Source organism: Pygocentrus nattereri, chromosome 8 (assembly GCF_015220715.1).
Source record: "Pygocentrus nattereri isolate fPygNat1 chromosome 8, fPygNat1.pri, whole genome shotgun sequence".
Taxonomy (NCBI): Eukaryota; Metazoa; Chordata; class Actinopteri; order Characiformes; family Serrasalmidae; genus Pygocentrus; species Pygocentrus nattereri.
Window position 1 is genome coordinate 9,754,194 of NC_051218.1, and position 20,499 is coordinate 9,774,692.

The 20,499-nt window shown below is 40.1% G+C and overlaps 2 protein-coding genes across 5 annotated transcripts in view; one reads left to right on the forward strand and one right to left on the reverse strand.

Moving 5' to 3' along the window:
* Positions 1-20,499, reverse strand: part of cacna2d4b (calcium channel, voltage-dependent, alpha 2/delta subunit 4b) — a 51,354-nt gene that overhangs the window by 766 nt on the left and 30,089 nt on the right. For 2 of the 4 annotated variants that reach the window (XM_017690377.2, XM_017690378.2), the window contains 14 exons: positions 16,915-17,045; positions 15,791-15,859; positions 8,535-8,596; positions 8,300-8,314; positions 8,030-8,074; positions 7,025-7,087; positions 6,138-6,208; positions 5,071-5,146; positions 4,832-4,884; positions 4,665-4,720; positions 4,399-4,419; positions 2,794-2,911; positions 1,857-1,972; positions 5-87 (listed from right to left, as the gene is read on the reverse strand). In XM_017690377.2, coding sequence (XP_017545866.1) covers positions 5-87; positions 1,857-1,972; positions 2,794-2,911; positions 4,399-4,419; positions 4,665-4,720; positions 4,832-4,884; positions 5,071-5,146; positions 6,138-6,208; positions 7,025-7,087; positions 8,030-8,074; positions 8,300-8,314; positions 8,535-8,596; positions 15,791-15,859; positions 16,915-17,045 — 979 coding nt within the window. The remainder of the gene's footprint in view (positions 1-4; positions 88-1,856; positions 1,973-2,793; positions 2,912-4,398; positions 4,420-4,664; positions 4,721-4,831; positions 4,885-5,070; positions 5,147-6,137; positions 6,209-7,024; positions 7,088-8,029; positions 8,075-8,299; positions 8,315-8,534; positions 8,597-15,790; positions 15,860-16,914; positions 17,046-20,499) is intronic. The other 2 variants (XM_037540556.1, XM_017690380.2) reach the window with 1 other exon arrangement.
* On the forward strand, positions 9,326-14,378 carry LOC108420425 (leucine-rich repeat and transmembrane domain-containing protein 2). Its single transcript, XM_017690381.2, has 4 exons — positions 9,326-9,454; positions 10,440-10,535; positions 11,067-11,738; positions 12,907-14,378. The coding sequence occupies exons 2-4, from the start codon at positions 10,448-10,450 to the stop codon at positions 13,395-13,397; spliced, it is 1,251 nt and encodes a 416-aa protein (XP_017545870.1). The 5' UTR covers positions 9,326-9,454; positions 10,440-10,447; the 3' UTR covers positions 13,398-14,378.

A 20,499-nucleotide genomic window follows, 5' to 3' on the forward strand; every position in this document is an offset into this window, starting at 1 on the left:
TTACATGAGGATGGTATGCGTGGCAGGACTCGGGCCGTCTGCGGATCTTCTGGGACTTCATCCTGTTACATTTCACTGTGGCATTATGTTCAAAGGAGTTAAGGCCAACACTTCCCAAGAGAGTGCATGCTATTCTAGACTTAATCCATTAAGGAAAACAAACCTAAAATCTCACAAGATTCAGGATCAATCCATTTTCATACTGTCATATAGTCTTAATCCATTTTCCAGCGCTCTAAACATTTAAAACAAAAATCTGGATATTTCAGTATGTGATCGTGAAAGGACTATCATACAATCTTAAAAAAGATGGTCCTTCAAGGGTTCTTTAGTAAAGACAGTGGTTCTACAAAGAACCATCAATGCTCAAAGAACCATATACATGCTTAAATGGTTTCTTACAAACTGAAATGGTTTGTCAGCTTTTGAAAAGGCTCTATCTAGGACTCAAAAGGGTTGTTCTACTGTCAGCCTGACACTGTGCCATATCAAAATGGTTCAATATCGAATCATCTACAACACATTCTCCATCAGACTGAAAAAACCTTTCACAATGCAAAGAATCCTTTAGTGTTCATGGTTCTTTGTAGGACCACTGGCTTTACTAATCCTTGAAGAACTATCTGTTTAAAGATTGTATGATAAAACCATTCAGTGTCTAGGATTACAAAATATCCTGATTTTGATCATAATGTTTGTTTTTTTTTATCTTTTTCAGCACCTACAAAACCTTGATTCCTACACCTCCCAGAGTTCATTTGCACTGTTTCAGCTTAGAGGGCCATGGCTAAATCAGGATTGCATCACTGCTCTTGATGTAGCTGCGTTTTCTATAAAATTAATAAACATATTCAAACACAGTCAAAATGCTGACTTAAGTTGCTGAAGAACATGCATGCAGGAATAAGGTCTTTCTTTATCACACACCACTGGAGGACTGTGAAAGAGGTAATACGTGTTTGGATGCTATAAGCAACCCAAACATGCCATCAGGTGCAATGAGAACAAGAGTGTTCAAAACAGAATCAAAGTGCTTTTTGAAAGAAAGTAAATCAGCATATGTTGCGTTTGGATGCTGGTATGATGGTCAACTAGCATGACCATGCTGCATGACAAGCTAAACCAGCACTGGGCCATGCTTTTTTTCAGCAGGATTGGAGCTTGTTCTTTCTGTGGATGCTACCAACAGAAAAATCACCAAAAGTAGAAAACCAGAGGAGCCGTCTGTAACTGTTAATTGACTGAGTTAGCATTGCTAGCGAATATGCTGAATATGCTGTTTGTGCTGTTATCGTTCTTCTGTCACCTTCTCAGGAAATTTCAGTTAAATATTATTTGCCACCTCTGAAAATGTAAATACGTCACTAGACCAGTTACATCAAAACTACACATTGTAGTGTGCTCGAGAAATGTTTCATACATTGTTTTAGATTATGTGTTCTTCAGCATTTATGCACAGGGTTATTCTGCTAAGGACTCTTATTGTGGAGTGCAGGACTATTTCTGTGTGGGGGTTTATGTGTGGGGAACAGAAGAGCAGAGAGTCAGGTGTGAGCTGAGTAGTAAAGAGAAAAGCCAAACACGACTATTATTCCTTTAAAATTAAGCCTCTACACTGAGAACAAAATATAAGTGACCAAAGATCAAAATAATTTCCCATGATGAAAGAAAAACCATCCGACACATAGACCATATAGTTGTGAATACAAATCACTGAATAAATAAGAAGTACATCAAACTGAGAACTGAGCTGCACGAAATACTTCATACTGGTAGCACCTCATCCATTCATCATCGTCTGTAATCTGGCCTGTAGACACAAAACCAACTGCTGTTGGGAGAGATGTGAAGGATATATTTGACTTCTTTCGGGGTGAGGGTGATGGGAGCGAACTGACGGGAACAGTCACAGTCCGCTTGTACCACAAGCATCACCAGGTTGCTGTTCATGATCTGCTGAAGCACAAACATCCTGGAACACAAGGAAGAGAGGCATTAACCACAAGAGAGCACTTCAACACAGCGGCACAAGACACCAAAGACACAGCACTCCAGTTTCTGACAGTATCTTAGAAATTAGAAATGATCTTAGCTCAAAGGTAGTTGGACTATTTATTTGTACTAGTTAGGAGATATTTTCTGGAAGTCACTCTGGATAAGTGCACCTGTCCAAATAAACTTTCAAAAGTAGTAATTGTGCTAGAAATTCATTTATAATGTGTAGAAATGTTAAATTGGTCCATATCCTATAGTTTTCTTGTATTTTCCTGTTTTTCGTGATGTCTACTTATGACGTGTGATTCTATGTACCAAAAATTGTCATTACTCATTTTTAGCCATTTTCCAAATTAAAGAATTAAACAGAGCAAAAGCAATGAATTTCAAACGGGCTGTTTTTGCACGTTAGTTTCCCCATATGGACTGTATTCACTCGAGAGTGAAAGATCGATTTGAAACTTTGATAATGTTTACATACAACATCAGAAGTTTTTTTTTTATTTAAAAAATCATTTATTTGTAATTTGGTATAATAATAACAATAATAATGATGTAGGTATCCATTACATTACATTACATTAACCCTTTAACATAATGCTTTAACACCAATAATGTATAGAAATCTTAATTTCTATTCATTGAATACATTTTAGTAGCATTCATCAGGGAGAATGACTATTGTAACCAGTACTTCTTTTTCTGGCTCAGGTATTCCCGGAATTAAAGGTCATGACCAAGTGGAGGTCATCAACGACTGATTTGGAAACTTCTGGATTGCTTGGCACAGTGACTCACTTTTGACAGCGACCACATTTGATAATGCTGTTGGTCTCCCTGATGGTGGTGTCATATATGAATCCAGGGTATTCTGTGTTGCAGGGCACCATGGACTCCACCTTCTTCTGTCTGTGGGCTAGAAGTAAGATGTACAGTTAGTTTTGATGAAACAATGATATGGAACATCCTTTTCTACAGGAACATCCTTATGAAGCCATCTGGCTATAAAAAAAACAAGTAATCAGATGAGATCCCACTTGCTATGCTAATATACTAACGCTGAATTCACACCAGACATGTCAGCAACATTAAAATGCAGTACAATTAGCACTGCCGCTCCAGGTAGGTATGCCAGCTTTTGTTTTCCTATAACAATAAAAGGTTGTACAGCAGGTATAAATACATAATGGCACAAACAGCAAATCTGTCTACTGCAACAGAATCACAATCAAAAGTTTTACCTAGTGTAGGCAAAAGGCATATCATTATAACAATAACCTCCAGACACCTTTGTTAAGTGTAACAGTTGCTCTGCAGCCACTACACCAGTGAGATCAAAACATTGTAGTAAATGCGCTACAGAAAATGGTGATTTTAATGGATTTCACTCCACTTACACATGCAATGTAAAAAATTATTTAGTCCCAAACAAACAACTTTGGCAAATGTTAGACTGGTGTGGACTGAAACACTGATTAATACAGCAGTGAAAATAAAGAGAGATTAAAACTAAGTGAAAATAAGTTCATCCTCGGCAGAGAATAAGCCACATTTTTCTGCAAATGTCAGTGTTAAATTTCAATTTCAATTAAAAAAAAAAAAAACATGCGCCCTAACTTTTGCACAAGCCACATTTTAGGTTTTATTCTTTCCAATATATTAAACTCAACAAATAAACAGTACTGGTGCTTTAATATGTGCAACAGCGTGTTCTGTAGAGGATGTGTTAAACTTATTTTCACTTAGAAAATCAACAAAACATGTCATTTGACCGATGTACCCAAATATTGCATACGATTCTGTTCCATAAGATGGACAACTAAAAACTCTGGTAACACTTTATTTGGATCGTCCACTGTAGATGTAGTTTGTAAATGATCAGTATATCTTTAAGTAACATACCAACTAAATAGCCATTAAATGCAATTGATTGTGAAGTTAAGTGTTTCTTGGATGGTCCACTGTAGGTGCTTTGGAAATGCTCAGATGGCCTTTAAGTAACATTCAACTAAATATCCATTAAATTCAACTGAACTTCAACTGAACTGCGCTTTCAGTGTTGCCCTTACATAATGCACTGCAGTGAAGTGCTTAATTTAGATGTGTTCGTAAGGAATGGCCCCGATTTCAGTGATTCTTCACGTGTGTAACTCTCATGTTGGTATACAAGCCAAGAAAGTCCAGATCCTCTAAATCATGACTAAAATCTTAAGGTATTAAACAAGGCATTAACACGTTTAATCAACACTATAGAGCAAGTCAAGGATTTAAGTCTGGATCGTAACAGATTCTTTAAATAGGCCTCAGCTAACACCAAATTAAAGTGATACCAAATCAAAACAGTACACAATGTATACAAACTTACAGCTCATACTCAAAACTTGCTTACTAATAAATACTTACTAGCATGGTATGTAGACTTGGCTGTGACACAATGAGAAACAGGAATGGCAGCCAGCAGTGGCAAAGGCACAGTGAGGCAGTGATGAGGGGATCATGCAGAAATGACATGAAATGAGAAAGGCAGAGTGCATGGGGTAACAAATAGCATGGTGGTTTTATGGAGGCAGTTCAACAGAATGGTGATGGTCTGAGGGGGTTTCATCACTCATCATATCATGATGAAATACAGGGCATGATGATACCATGCCTTCAATGCTATAACCTACCATCTGCAAAGTAGTCATTATGCCATAATCCGCATATGTTGAACTCCAACAAAAACCTAAAAGCAGTAAAGGCAAATTTTCTGTGAGGAAAAAATAATATCAGAAAAGCTTAAATAGCTCAGCCTCTTGCAGAGAAAAGCTGCTGAGGATCTGGAATCAGGACTTACAGCATGAGGTTTGAGAAGAGCCACTTGACCGCTGCCATCAAGCCATAGAAAGGCTGCAGAGTGAATCATAGAGACATTAACAGTTGAAATGGTCTGCCAAGAGTTCTGTTCCAATCTAACAGTCATGACAAATTGTGAATATTAAAAGGTTCAACAGAAGGGATTCTACTCTTATGATTATCTCATGGAGCACGATTGGACACTGCTGACCAGTGTGGATTTGTACTAAAGACACCTACACTGAGCAGGGGCCGGGCTCCACTGGAGTGATGATGGCTGTTCTTGCACATTGCCTGGTAGTCATATAGAGCAACCCTGTGGACAGAAACATTATTATCAAAGGACCATTTTTATCACTATTTTTGGAATAATGATATTCCAGTGTCTGAAAAAGAGGAGGAAACATATTTAACAGAAAATTACACAAAAGCCTCCAAGACTATATATGAACTCTATTTCACTTGTCCACGCTTTACTTTTGTGCACTGCCAATTAAACTCTCCCAGCAAAAGCTGTTCCCAGCAAAAGCTGTTCCCTAAGGAGTCTCGGACATTATGCTCCCCTTCAACAAGGCACTTGAAATTTCTTTTTTGTGCATCTAAAATTAGATATTTCTGTGGCTAGATATAAGAAAATCCACTTTACTTGAATTGTGAGAAGCAGAAAATGCAACCAACATCTAAGCCTGAACTTTGGAGATGCTGAAAAATATCCCTGCAGATTTCTTTAAAAAACTGAAAGCAAGTCTCCTAAAAAAGAATGGAAGTAATAAAGTCAATGTGTTGACACACTAAATACTGAAACATTTGATATAATATTTAGTTTTTGAGGCTTCTTTGTGATTTTCTGCAAAATATGATTGTTTTCTGATGCTGAAACATGAACTTGTAACTTGTAATTAATAGTTGTTTTGACTGGATAAAGGAAGGATAGGAACTGTATTTAATTTTAAGGTCCCATATCACGTTTTTTTTTTTTTTTACTATGTACTATGTAAACATGGCTAGTTTCCTTCAGTCCCCCAGCTTATGCCTTTTGAACAGGGGTGTGTTTTATTTTATTTGAGAAGGGGTCAGCCAACCAGAACAGAGATAATTTACATATATTAGTCTTAAAGGCAAAGTAGCCAAAGTAGCCCATTTGATTCTAAGGGATAAAGAAATAGTAGGCTATTTTGTAGGCTACATAAAATCACACCAACATTATACATGGACTACAGGGTAAATGTAGAAAATGGACATTTTAATACCTCAAAAACTGCATTGTCCTCTAATTAATAGTATAATTATAAAGAAAGACAAGTTACCTTTTATACAAGCCTGATTTGAGGAGCTGGGCCATCACTGAGCCGTCTATTTCTCCAAAGAACTTTCCAATCTGCAGATGAAGGAATACAGTGACGCATGTACGGCAATTTTTTTTACTGTGCGTATGCATATAAAAGCATAGTTGACGGTCAATCTGCCTCCACATCTTTGCTCTGATTACATGGTGATTATGTGATGAGTGATTATCCACTCGTTTCATGTTCAGCTATGCGGCTACAGCGCGCAGTCTTTAATAAGGGCCAAACACATTTAGTAAATCCGGCCCAGGTGTGTATACAGATGTGGACCAGCTGGGTTTGGGGCCAGAAAATGCCATAACACTGAAGCAGACCAGCATGGAACTAGCACCTGCGGTAACAGAAATAGTTCAAGTTCTGTTTGTCTCCCCCTGAATAAACCTTACTACACACACAATGTGCTAATGCTTAACCTACTTCAGTACCACACACACCCCTGCCCCAACCCCCCCACAGACAACATACACACACTAATGCTCTCTGCTACAGATGTGCTAACAGATGTCTAAGACCCACTGTGCTGCCCCCAGCCATGCCACATCAAGCTGGGATTAAGCTCCATAAGTGTGCAGTAATCCCACGGTTACCGTAGACGCATTACGTGCCCTGTTGCTGCATACATCATGGAGTCACAGCACATCATTATATTAATGATCATATTTAAAATAGTAAAATATTATATATGTATATGACCTCAAGATTGTATAAAATCACTGTCAACCCAAAATTCAGTGCTATTTCTACCAGTCAAATCAACACCATCTAACCGCGCATGGATATCAAGGTCAAGAAATGATGACTTAATCATTAAATGTGACTCTCTGGACTCTCAGGCATTTCATACTCACATCCCCTCTATCCTTAGACATCACTATGAAGCCGTTGCTGTCCACCAGGTAACAATTAATTTCCTGTCAATATTAAGGCAGGAAATGAAGAGTTAAAGGGTTCTGTTTGTTTTGAGCACATGAAATAAATGATTATTTTTCACAACTTACATTGCTGGGAATATACATCTCCAAATAACAGAAATATCAATGCTACAATTGTACACTGAATTGAACACTGTTTGGTTGATTTTCTAAGAGTACATAAATGAATGCATCCTCCACAGAGAACACACTTAAATAAGGCATCTTTCTGCACATGGTAGTGCACAATTTCTATTTATTTGCTGAGTTTAAAATTAACCATAAAATAACATGTGCCCTAAACTGATGATTTTTTTCTAATATCTGAAATAAACAGTAACTGTGTATTACAATGTCCATAAGCGTGTTCTCTGTAACATTCAGTCCCGCAGTCCACATATGGAAATGAAGCTGCAAAAGCTTTTATCAAATGATGTCACTACCATGAACAGACATGACCACCCACTCAGCCTACAGCAGTTCAGCCTGTCTTTTGAAGTCATAAGGAGTGTAGTTACTGCAGACAGTCTGCAGTACATTGTGCTGTTCCTGGCTGTTGGGAGTATCTTAAATAAACAGTAAATGTGCACCACAGTGTGCATAAGTGTTTTCTCCATAGAAGATGTTTACATATACATCCACTTAGAAAATCAACCAAACATGTAATTTGACCACAGGCAAGTTCTTTTGTATATGACTGTATATTATTATGAATATTATCTTCATTAGAGAAATATATATTCAAAATTGTTACAAATCTTTAAACAATAGTTAGTTCTGGCCTCGCAAGCTGATTGGTTGAGAAGTGTTCTAGCGGTGCTTACTAATATAATACTGATATTTCCCCATAACATCACAGGTTTTTCACAAACACTGTATCACTCCGCTAAGACGCCGTTGCTAAGCAATGAGTTTGACAGCTGTAGGAGACACTGTACTCACAACACTTTCACAGCTGAGAGGACATACACCTTCCACATTACTGCACTGCAAAAAGCAAAAGGAACAAAACTTTCACTAGCAACTCTCAATAACAGTTAACACCTAGGATGCATGTGGCAATACAGCAGTTCTATGTTGTAATGGACATATTTTATTCAGGGTAAAGTAAAGCATAACATCTGAAACATGATCTAATGGACATTATCTTAAAACAGAATGAGTGAAATTTTGAAAAAGATGGTAGACTGTTGCTTTGAGATGTATACTTACATCTGTGTTATTCGCCTGTCCAGAAGGAAAGACAGAAAAAGAACAACGCAAAGAAGGGTGAGGAGAAATGACTAGTGTGTGACATCAAAGATATAGCTAATAAGCATGAACATTTCACATTCCATTTGAAAAGATATGTCATATTACAGATGTTTTGAGGCAAAGACTAAATATGCAGGGTCATGTTAATATGCATGGTTTCACCGTATGAAATGCCACGAGTTTTGTTATTCACCTGTTTAGCTGTGGTAAAGAATCTTCTCTCCAGCATGTCCAATGACATTTGCACTCCAATTGCTGCATGTGGAAACAGAAATAAAACTGGGTAATACCCCCATTTCTCACTCTTGTTACTCTTATAAATTGTTATGGAATAGAAGTCTGGTTACCAGGTAACTCACAGAAGGCTTTTACATTTACAGCATTTTGGCTGACGCTCTTATCCAGAGCGACTTACAATTTGATTATTTTTACATAGGTAGGCCAAGGTGGTGTTAGGAGTCTTGCCCAAGGACTCTTATTGGTGTAGTGTAGGGTGTTTGCCCAGGTGGGGATTGAACCTCAGTCTACAGTGTAGAAGGCAGAGGTGTTAACCACTACACTATCCCAACCACTTTTAACTGGATACAAATACTTAAGATTAATAACTGAATAATAAGCCTGCAGTTCAAGACGTTAAAGGCTTGTATTTATCATTTTAGCCAACAAAGTCAAAGACAAGCAAAGATAATTATTTCTATCTAATCTGCTCAGAAATATCTCCTGAGAAAATGAAGAACTTGTACTTAACAGCGGTTTTGACCGGAAATCAAATAAATGAAAGGTGATCTCTGACTCTTGCTCAGTGCTGTAAATATCAAACAGTAATAATTCATATTTGTTCAACATGAGACTTGGCAAAAACGCAAGGCAGCAAATATGTCCATTCAAGCTGCTGACCACTCTCTCTCCCAACACTCATCATCTCTCTCTCTCTCCCTCCCTCCCTTTCCGCCACACTCTCTCTCGTTAATAAATAGGCAGGCGCAGACTGTTCTAATACCCGCTGATGGCTGATGCGACCTACACACGTTAAGACGAGCACGCTGGACGCAGGAGCTTTTCTTCTCTGAGAATGTTCATGCAGCTCAGAACCTGCATGACTGCCAAGCAAAGGTAGGATTCAGTTCTTCAGCCTTTCTGTCTGTCTCATTACTGTTAAGTTTTAAGGATCAATATTTGCCAAAGCATTTTTAATTCTTAACTACACAGTTCATATCCATAAATTGTGCAAAGGCAGAAGGAATGAACAATGCTGAATTGGTCTGTAACAAATAATCTATAATAATCTATAACTCATAATTTTTGTATTAGTTATTTATATGTATTGTCTTTGGTAGGACAAATCCACCAATTTACATTCTGCAATCACATTTTGCTGGTGGTCTCTAAAAATAACTTTTCTGAACCTTTGAGCTGTAGGTTTTACAGGATGTGCTCATTCTGTTATGGATTATTTGAACATCTCTCCCTGATTAGGTTCCTGCTGCCGCTGCTAGCTCCTCTGATTATGGGCTAATGGTATACTGTGTAAATATAGCTGTGGCTGAAAAACAGGGGAAATGAAAGAGAGAGGGGCATGTATCTGTTTCAGTCTTAGCTATGGACAAATGTATATTACAAGGCTCTTAGTTAGTTATAGCAGAGGCAACACAATCTATGATTAAACATTTACCTATATATTTAATAATGTTCTTCTATCATGTAACAGAGCATATTTTAGTGTATATTAGTGAGCATATAAAAAAATATCATTTTTGTTCATGAAAACACTCCTCATAGCATGAGAGCAGGCTGGCTTGGCTTTGTACTGCTCTGATAAAGGAAGAGCCTCTGGGCTGCTTTTAGACCAAATACTATCTTAAACATGCTCACACACAAGCACACTCGAAGACACACACCCACAGACCTACTTTTTTCTCCCTCTTCTTCCTAAAGGCCTCAATTCTAAGCTATTAGTTGCAGAAATGCACCATCAGATAAATGACCACCAATATTAATTCACACCCTGATATTCACTAAGCATTCTTTCCTTCAATAAACCACCAAAATTTAATAAAAAACATACAAATAAACCTAAAGTCAATCTACTTTCTTACAGCAATCTTCATGATGTCTTCAACAAAATGCTGGACCATGGGCCAAATCATAATCATGCTGTGTAAGTGGGCTGTGAGGACCAGGATGAACATTCATGGTAAATATAGTTGCATGCACGTTTCAAATGACATGTTCTGGTAATTTTCTTACTGAAAATTAAGACAAGTAGTGTAACATGTTGGAAAATAAATCTCAATATCAATACCTTGCATTTAATGTCAGTTCCTGAGCCGTGTTAGAAAAGTGGGTGTGGCTTAAACCAGAAGAAGTGCTGGAAATTAGTCTATCTACAGACCTCAAAGGATTGCAGACTAATGAAGAAAGGCTGAAGTTAATAACATGCAAATTGGATGCAGTTTAGACAGACTTTGGAACAATTGTGTTCATTGGCTCACATAAGCTGCTAAGACTGATTACTTAGGTACTGAAATTTGTCAACACAGAATTTTTCTATTTTTTTTTAGTCAAGTATTGAATTCTGATATCCAGACACAATCACAAAAACAGATGTAGAGGAATGCTATTATTAATGTAGAGGAATGCTATTACTAGGTCTCATTCACTGACAATGAGATGTTTTAACTTTTTGAGAAATGACATTTCTCTAATTAAATACTCTTTCCTGAAGTTCATGCAGCATTGCTGATTGTTCTGAGCTGGTCCAGACCATCAGCAGGCTGCCCATCCACATGTACATGCAACAGCACCAACTCCAACTGCACTAGCCTTGATGTCCTGATATCCGTGAACTCGATTCTAAACCAGCTTCCATCTAACCTCACTTCACTCACCCTCTCTGCAAACAACATAACGATGATGGAGCCAGGATCCTTCTCCAATCTCAGCAGCCTGTTGCAACTAGATCTATCCAGAAACCACCTGCTCACCTTTCATCCTTCCACCTTCTCCCAACTGAGTAGCCTTGAGCTTCTAGACCTTTCCAGCAACTTCCTAATAAATCTTCCAGCAGATCTCTTCTCTGACCTTGTCAGCCTCCAAGAGCTGGTTTTAAGAGACAACAGGCTAAAAGTACTGAGCCCCAAACAGTTTCAGAGCCTGACTGAACTCCAGCACTTGGACCTTTCCTTCAACAGCCTGGCCACCTTGCCCCCAGGTCTCCTGGATGGGCCACAGGCCCTAGCATGGCTCTCACTGGCTGGGAACAAGCTGTGGACCCTGCAGAGATCAGTGCTGGAGCCCCTCACTGCTTTACAGCACCTTCAGCTGGAGGGAAACCACTGGAATTGCAGCTGCAGTATATTGCCATTCAGACACTGGCTGGAATGGATGCTATACAGAGGTGAGAGAGGACTTATCACATTTACGCAGTTTACACAGTCAACCAGCTGATACATCACAGTTGTCTGAAAAATGCTTTCCATTGTTTTGCACTGGAGCTACAGAGCTAATATTGTGAACAAATAATGGAAGCTTATAGCCACTGGTGTGGCATCCTATAAACTGCATAAATCATAGTGCATTTGCCACAAACTCTGTCAACCTGTTACATGATCTCAAATACATTTTTGTAGGGCTGAGCAATTTGAAACAACATCAAAATTTATGTTTTAGAACAATCACAACTTTTTGCAAACTAGCTTTTTCCCTCAGAATTAAACAGGATGTTTTTGTTACTGTGCCTTTATGACTGATCTACATAGATGAACTTTATTTTGATTGTGCCTAATTTGAAAAGCATTTCGGGTTGAAACACTTCTAAATCTGTAATATGAATGAGGGCATAAACTTTGAAAATTGCACTCTTTCAAATTGCAATGTTGATATAAAAATGATTCATCTTTCAGCCCTAGTCTTGCCTATGTTATTTTAGTTATTGTATGACACACTGCCAAAAAAACTTACAAAAAAGCAGTTTGGGAGGTTCCTGAGAGGCACAACCATCAAAGCAGCTGCCCTATCAGTGTGTGTTTGCCATCTGTGGCTGGCAGTCCACAATAGCATATGGCCTTTCTCTCTCTAAGGGAGTAGGATGATCCTCCTATCACTTAGCGTGGGGTGAGGGGCAGTTAGGTTTCTCTTCTAGGTGCATTGAGCTGTCCAAAGATGTTGGTGATGGCTGTTTAGAGGAAGCAGGTGCTAACCGTCACCCTCCAGGCTTGGTAGCATTATGTGACAGGAGAGGCTTTTAATTAATAGGATTTTTTTAATAATTGCAGTTTTCAACATGATAACTTGATGGGCAAAAGCTTCCTTTACTTGTTAGCTACATGAACCTTCAAGCTCGACGGCAGATTTAAGAAACAAATTTTGACATTTGGGGAAGGGAAAAATCGTGTAGACAGCTTGTAGATTTTTTCCAAAACACACGTCTCAATTTTGCTGCATTTGACAGTTGTGAGTTAGGGCTAACTAATCTGGACTAGTTTCGGTCTGTGCGGTAGCCAGAGTCAACTTTTTTTTACAATGATTATCACTATTATTTTCTCTGTTTCTCTTTCTCTCTATAGGTGGCCATGTGGATTCCATACAGTGCTCTCTCCCTCCAGTTCTACAAGGTAGAGATCTCCGCCGTGTTCCAATGGAGATGTTCAGACACTGCTCCCAGCCTCCCTTCTCAGACAACAGGCATCATTCCAACTGTTTCCGGACAGCTGAGGGTTTCCTGGTCTCTACTGACCCAGCAGCAGATTGCTTCAGACAGCGCCACAGACCCATCAGCGTTCGCCGAGCACCCATCACCGTGGTGGTGGCCGGGGTGGTGTGTGGGATAGTGTGTGTGATGATGGTGGTGGCTGCCACCTATGGCTGCATCTACGCCATGCTAGTGGCCCATCAGCAGCAGGAGCTACTGGACAAGAGTCTCCAGCTTCAGCAGCAGCCACTAATGGAAGAGAGGGAGGCGGAGCCAGGAGAGGAAGAGACGGCGCCAGAAGAGGCTCGAGAAAAGGCTCCAGAGTGCAAAGAGTGGATAGCGTTTCCACCAGAGGTCTGCGTGTGAGACATGCAATTGTGCTGACTCGGGACAGCCATGAATGACTAAGGACCAGCATGGTAATTGAGTAATGTCAGTCTTATGTGTGTCTTAGGGAGATATTATTCTTTAAAGGGTTCACTTCAAGGAAAACAGAATTTTCCTTCTTTTTCCAAAATAAAAAGTTGACATACAGTGTTTCAAAACATCCACATACTGAAAAGCTAAAAAAAAATAAATAAATAAAAAATAGCCTGTTTTGAATTCATCATGGTTGTGATGTCATACACAAAAGCTTTACCAATTCTGACCTCAGCAGCTTTGCCCACACATTCATGCTAAAGTAGTAAAAAGTGCTTACATGGCAGAGAGAGCTTTTGAAGGGAGCATATGTATAATTGCAGCCTTTCAAATGATAGACACCCAAAAAGGAGTGGCTGAAGTATCATAAAGTGAACCAATCAAAGTCAGGGGGAGGTCTCAGGCTGAGTTGATGGTGATTGAGTTCTATTCAGCAAACAGGAGAAACTGCACCATACAAACTCAAACCGCCCTGTCACTGTGGCCAAAAAGACATAATTTTGCTTCAAACACTGTTTTTGTTTGAAGTATACTGAAACTGAACTGTCGACTGAAACATTGATTTTTATATGACTATTTTTCAAAGTCTCTTTATCTAAAATAATTAAAGAGGCTGTTTTGTTACTGGGCCTTTAAAACTAATATAAAGTGACATAAGTGATATATGCCTTGGCTGTTCTGTAATGTGGCTCATTCAAAAAGCACTCAAAAATACTCCTTATAAGTCCAGCATGAATGGGTTGGGCTAATATGGTCTAGGCTGAATAGATGGATATATGTAAAAGAGACAGCAGTTTAGTTTCCATATATGGTCTATATGTGGGGGACAAGTGTACATTTTCACCATGTTCACAACTCCTTTATTTAAAAAAAGCGAAGGAATTTAAGTTTTATTGAATTTTTGGTAACACTTTATTTGAAGGCTACCTACATAAGGGCTTTATGACACATTCATAAGCACTGAATAATGTGTTTATGAAGTATTACTTGAACATTTATTAAGTGCTTATGTCGGTTCTCGCAACCTGACAAGACGTTTTATGAAATAAATGACATTGTACTGACATAATATGAATAAATGTTGAACATATTTACAGCACTAAACATATTTTAAACACTATACATAATTGCATCAATCATCTTATCCATGCCATGGAGCGAAGAGGGGTTAGTTTCCAGGCATATTTAACCTGATATCAGTACAATGTCGTCTTAAGAATGCTGACATAAATAGTTATGTATAGTGTTTTAAATATGTTTAGTGCTGTAAATATGTTCAACGTTTATTCTTATTATGTCAGTACAATGTCATTTATTTCATAAAATATCTTATGTCAGGTTGCAAGAACTTAATAAATGTTCAAGTAGTGCTTCATAAACACATTATTCAGTGCTTATGAATGCATCATGAAGTCCTTATGTAGGTAGCCTTCAAATAAAGTGTTACCAAATTGTTAATGATATGGGCCCTTTAAGGAATGAAGAGAAGCTGGAAATATGGTCACACAAAAAAGCAGATTTCAGGAAGAAAAATAAAACAAAATAAAGAAAAATGTGAAAAAAATGTAAGAAGAATGTAGGGGTCCCTTATTGGGGCACATCTTTAAAAGAGGACTGTACCATGACTCTTATGATGGCAATACATTTAATGATGCTAATGTAGAAGTCTTTTGTCTCAGGTAATGTGTAACCTAGATATACTGCGCCATCAATTCTGGAGAGTGCGCAGGTACAGTAAACGTGTTCCAAATGCAGGTTAGTCAATGATTTTGTTCAAAGCTATTAAATAACTGCAGAAAACTGACAAGACACAGCATACTGCTATACTCACTCTATTAAACCTCACACTGCCACAGAGCAAAACTGGAAACAAAACTGCAGCCCAAAGAACTCAATAATCTTTTCAGAAGCTTATACACACATATGCACTAAGCAGAGCTTTTACAGGGTTTGCAGGAAACATAAGTCTCCCTTTAACCTCGACCCCTTTACCCAGAACTGTGCAAAATATTAAAAAGATTAATTTCCTTCCCTGGTATCACAAAATACTGTTCATCTCCCCCCATTTTATCATCTCAGTCTGTCAGTATTTGGAGATTTTACTGTCTGAACAAAATATGAACATTATTTCTTTGTGTCAGTTCTTTAAAATGTGAATCTAGTCCTTCATACTTTACTTTTACCACTGTTAAATGTGTACATGTTAAAAATTTATGAACATTATATTTATATAAAAGGACATGTCCAACATTAAAGCTACATTCAAGCATACTGTATTGTATCCTATATTGCCATGTAGCACCCTCAGTTATTTCCAAAGAAATGCACTCCTTTCGTACCTCCAGCCATTGCCGTCCTCTTCCCCTCAGTCACAGTCACAGAGGTCACTGCTATGACCGTGGCTCTGCCTGTGGGAGAGTGGTCACTTTAGTCATCTGCTTCAAGTCTACTGATCTCCAGTAGCTTTACATGCTTCACTTCACTTCAAATTTCAAGGTGTAGGTTAAATCAGGTTGAAGCTGAAATGTCTCTAGTAAAAGATTTGTGAATGTCATTTACTTTATTTTCAAGTTTAAAGTTTTAACACTAGTACCACACTATAGATTAGTAGTCCTTCAAAAAATAGACATCAAAACTATGAAATAACATGTGGAATTTCACAGTAAGCAAATTGCATTAGACATGTGCCGATATATTATGATAATTAGCTTACTTTGTGTCGTGGTTTACAATATAACAATACTCATAATTCTTAGTAGGAAAAGCATAATACCTGTACAGTCATAAACATAAAATGTGGCCTGTGCAAAAGGTATGCCACATATTATATTTTATATAAAACATTTTATGTTTTATGTTGTTCCAATATGTTAATCTCAAAAAATAAACAGAAAGTCTGCACTAGAATTTACAACATGCCATACTTAAGCATGTTCTCTGTAGAGGATGAACTTTTTTCATTTAGGAAATCAACAAAACTTTTAATTTGATCTAGGGGTATTCAAACCTTTGCACACCACTGTACTTACATGTCATTACCTAATTGGAATAATGTGTTAGTGATTCTAAAATCCCATATTTTTAGCAGTCTTAATGGGCATTATGTCCATTTTTTTCAGGCTGAGCTGAAGACCTTTGGTACTCTAGACAGTATAGAATAGCACTGCAAGCCTTTATATGAGCTGTGTAGGTGCTCAGAAACGAACATACAGCTGTACTAACATCAAATAAGGCATCAAATGGCAAAAAACCCACAATACTACAACTGCTCAATGGTATCTAATAAAATTCTGGTGAACCTTCATTGATTTTACAGTTTATGTTTGTCTTAGAAACATGTTAAACCTTAAAGCATGAGTTGTGAGACTGAAATACCTTTAAGAAATTCAATCAGTTGTGTCCAAACTACCATTTTGAAGGTATTAGCTGGACAAACTAAATACATAATCATAGAAATGTTTACTTTTGTTGATGTCGTCATCAGGTACGTAGTACAAGAACTGTCCTGGTTTGTTTTCAGCTGCCAAACGGTACCAGATGGGGAAGTGATCCACAGTGAAAAGGTTCTCCTTATCTGCCTTGGTCAAGAACTTGCTGCAGGTTAAAGTGTTAAAGTGATCTCATGAGAGAAATATAAATGTGAGACATTTCTTAGAGAAACAAAAGCATGCTTTATCTGAATATCTGAGAAAGTGAGATAGTGATTGGTGAATGGTACTGACATGTCCATTTACAACCTTGTTTTCAAAAAAGTTGTTAAATAAAAACAGAATGCAATGATTTGCAAATCATTTAAACCCTGTCTTTAACTGAAAACAATGCAAAGACAACAATTTTCATTGTTTTTTTTTTAAATAGGTGACCATTTTTAATTTGATACCAGCAACATGTTTCAAAAAAGTTGTGACAGGGGCAACAAAAGACTGGTGAAGTTGTTTAATGCTAAAAACATCTTGTGAAACATCTCACAAACCTAGTTAGGTTAACTGGCAACAGACCAGTAACCTGTATGCTTGGGTATGAAAAACCCCACCGAATCTTTCAGCAGTAAAGGTGAGGAGTTCACCACTCTGTAAAAGAGTGGCAGGAAATCTCTGCATGCAAGAGACAAGGTTGAAAACCAGTATTTACTGGTCATGATCTTTGGGCCCTCAGGTGACACTGCATTAAAAACAGACAAGATTCTATAGAGAAAATCACTGCATGAGCTCAGGAACACATCCGAACAACACCATCTATTAAGACAGTTCGTCGCCCCATCCACAAATGCAAGTTAAAACTCTTCCATGCAAAAAAAAAAAATAAAATTTATAAACAGGATCCAGAAATCCTCTCCTTGGATCACCACCTTATCGTGGTGGAGGGGTTTGTGTGCTTGAATGATCCTAGGAGCTATGTTGTCTGGAGCAAAAGCTCCTGGTAGGGTCTCCCATGGCAAACTGGTCCTAGGTGACAGGTCAGACAAAGTGTGATCCATAATAACCCCTATGAAAAGACAACAACATGACTTGTGTACCCTGCCCGGAACAGGGTTACCGGGGCCCCACCCTGGAGCCAGGTCTGGGGGAGGGGCTGGGCATTTACTCATGGTGCCCGGCCGGGCACAGCCGGAAGGAGTTACATGAATCCCCCCTCCCATCGACCCACCACCAATGGGAGGGGCAGTAGTAGGGGTTCGGTGCTTTGTGGATCAGGCAGTGTTCGAAGGCGTGGGCCTTGGCGTTCTGATCCTCGGTTGCTGAAACTGGCTTTTGGAACTTGGAACGTTACCTCACTGGTGGGGAAGGAGCCTGAGTTGGTGCGCGAGGTTGAGAGATACCGGCTAGATGTAGTCGGGCTCACCTCAACACACAGCTTGGGCTCTGGGTCCAATCTCCTTGAGAGGGACTGGACTTTATTCTTTTCTGGAGTTGCCCATGGTGAGAGGCGGCGGGCAGGTGTGGGATTTCTCATAGCCCCTCGACTCGGTGCCTGTATGTTGGGGTTTTCTCCGGGGGACGAGAGGGTAGCTTCCCTACGCCTTTGGGTTGGGGAACGGGTCCTGACTGCTGTCTGTGCTTATGCACCGAACAGCAGTTCAGAATACCCAGCCTTCTTAGAGTCCTTGGGAAGGGTGTTGAAAGTGCTCCTCCTGGAGACTCTATTGTCCTACTGGGGGACTTTAATGCTCACGTGGGCAATGACAGTGAGACCTGGAGGGGTGTGATTGGGAGGAATGGCCTCTCTGATCTGAACCCGAGTGGTGTTCAGTTTTTGGACTTCTGTGCAAACCACAGTTTGTCCATCACGAAGACCATGTTTGAACACAAGGATGTCCATAAGTGCACATGGCACCAGGATACCCTAGGCCGCAGTTCAACGATTGACTTTGTAGTCGTGTCATCGGTCTTGCGGCCATGTGTTTTGGACACTCGGGAAAAGAGAGGAGCTGAGCTGTCAACTGATCACCACCTGGTGGTGAGTTGGATCAGGTGGTGGGGGAAGATGCCGGTCAGACCAGGCAAGCCCAAACGTATAGTGAGGGTTTGCTGGGAACGTCTGGCAGAAGAACCTGTCAGATTGATCTTCAACTCACACCTCCGTCAGAACTTTGACCAGATATTGGGGGAGGTGGGGGACATTGACTCAGAATGGGCCATGTTCCATTCCTCCATTGTTGAAGCGGCTGACTGTAGCTGTGGCCGTAAGGTAGTTGGTGCTTGTCGGGGCGGTAAACCTGTGGTGGACACCCCAGGTGAGAGATGCCGTCAAGCTGAAGAAGGAGTCCTACCAGGCATGGTTGGCCTGTGGGACACCAGAGGCAGCTGGCAGGTATCGACAGGCCAAGCGATCTGCGGCTTCAGTCGTCACCAAGGCAAAAACCTGTGCATGGAAGGAGTTTGGTGAGGCCTTGGAAAGTGACTTTAAGTCAGCTCCGAAAAGATTCTGGCAAACCGTCAGGTGACTCAGAAGGGGAAAGCAGTGTGCCACTAGCACTGTATATAGTGGAGATGGTGTGCTGCTGACTTCGACTGAAGACGTCATTGGGCGGTGGAAGGAATACTTTGAGGACCTTTCAATCCCACCGACACATTCTCAAGTGAGGAGGCAGAGTCTGGGGACATGGGAATAGGCTTGTCCATTACTGAGGCCGAAGTTGCTGAGGCAGTTAAGAAGCTCCTTGGTGGCAAAGCTCCAGGGGTGGATGAGATCCGCCCTGAGTTCCTCAAGGCTCTGGATGTTGTGGAGCTGTCTTGGCTGACACACATTTTCAACATTGCGTGGACATCAGGGGCAGTGCCACTGGATTGGCAGACTGGGGTGGTGGTGCCTCTTTTTAAAAAAGGGGACCGGAGGGTGTGTTCCAACTACAGGGAATCACACTCTTCAGCCTCCCTGGTAAGGTCTATGCAGGGGTACTGGAGAAGAGAGTCCGGCTTATAGTCGAACCTCGGATCCAGGAGGAGCAGTGCGGGTTCCACCCTGGCCATGGAACACTGGACCAACTCTTCACCCTCTCCAGCATTCTGGAGGGTTCATGGGAGTTTGCCCAAGCCAGCATTCGACTGTGTTCCCCAGGGTATTCTGTGGGAGATGCTTCGGGAGTACGGGGTACATGGCTCTTTGCTACGAGCCATTCAGGCCCTGTACAAACAAAGCTGGAGTTTGGTTCGCATAGCCGGCAGTAAGTCAGAGTCGTTCCCCATGAGAGTTGGACTCCGTCAGGGCTGCCCTTTGTCACTGATTCTATTCATAATTTCTATGGACAGAATTTCTAGGCGCAGTCAGGGGATGGAGGGTGTCCGGTTTGGTGACCTCAGGGTCACATCACTGCTGTTTGCAGATGATGTGGTCCTATTGGGCACATCAGGCCGCGAACTTCAGCTTTCGCTGGATCAGTTTGCAGCTGAGCATGAAGCGGCCGGGATGAGAATGAGCACCTCTAAATCCGAGACCATGGTTCTCAGGCGGAAAAGGGTGGCGAGCCCTCTCTGGGTGGGGGATAGGCTCTTGCCTCAAGTGGAGGAGTTCAAGTATCTCGGGGTCTTGTTCACGAGTGATGGTACAA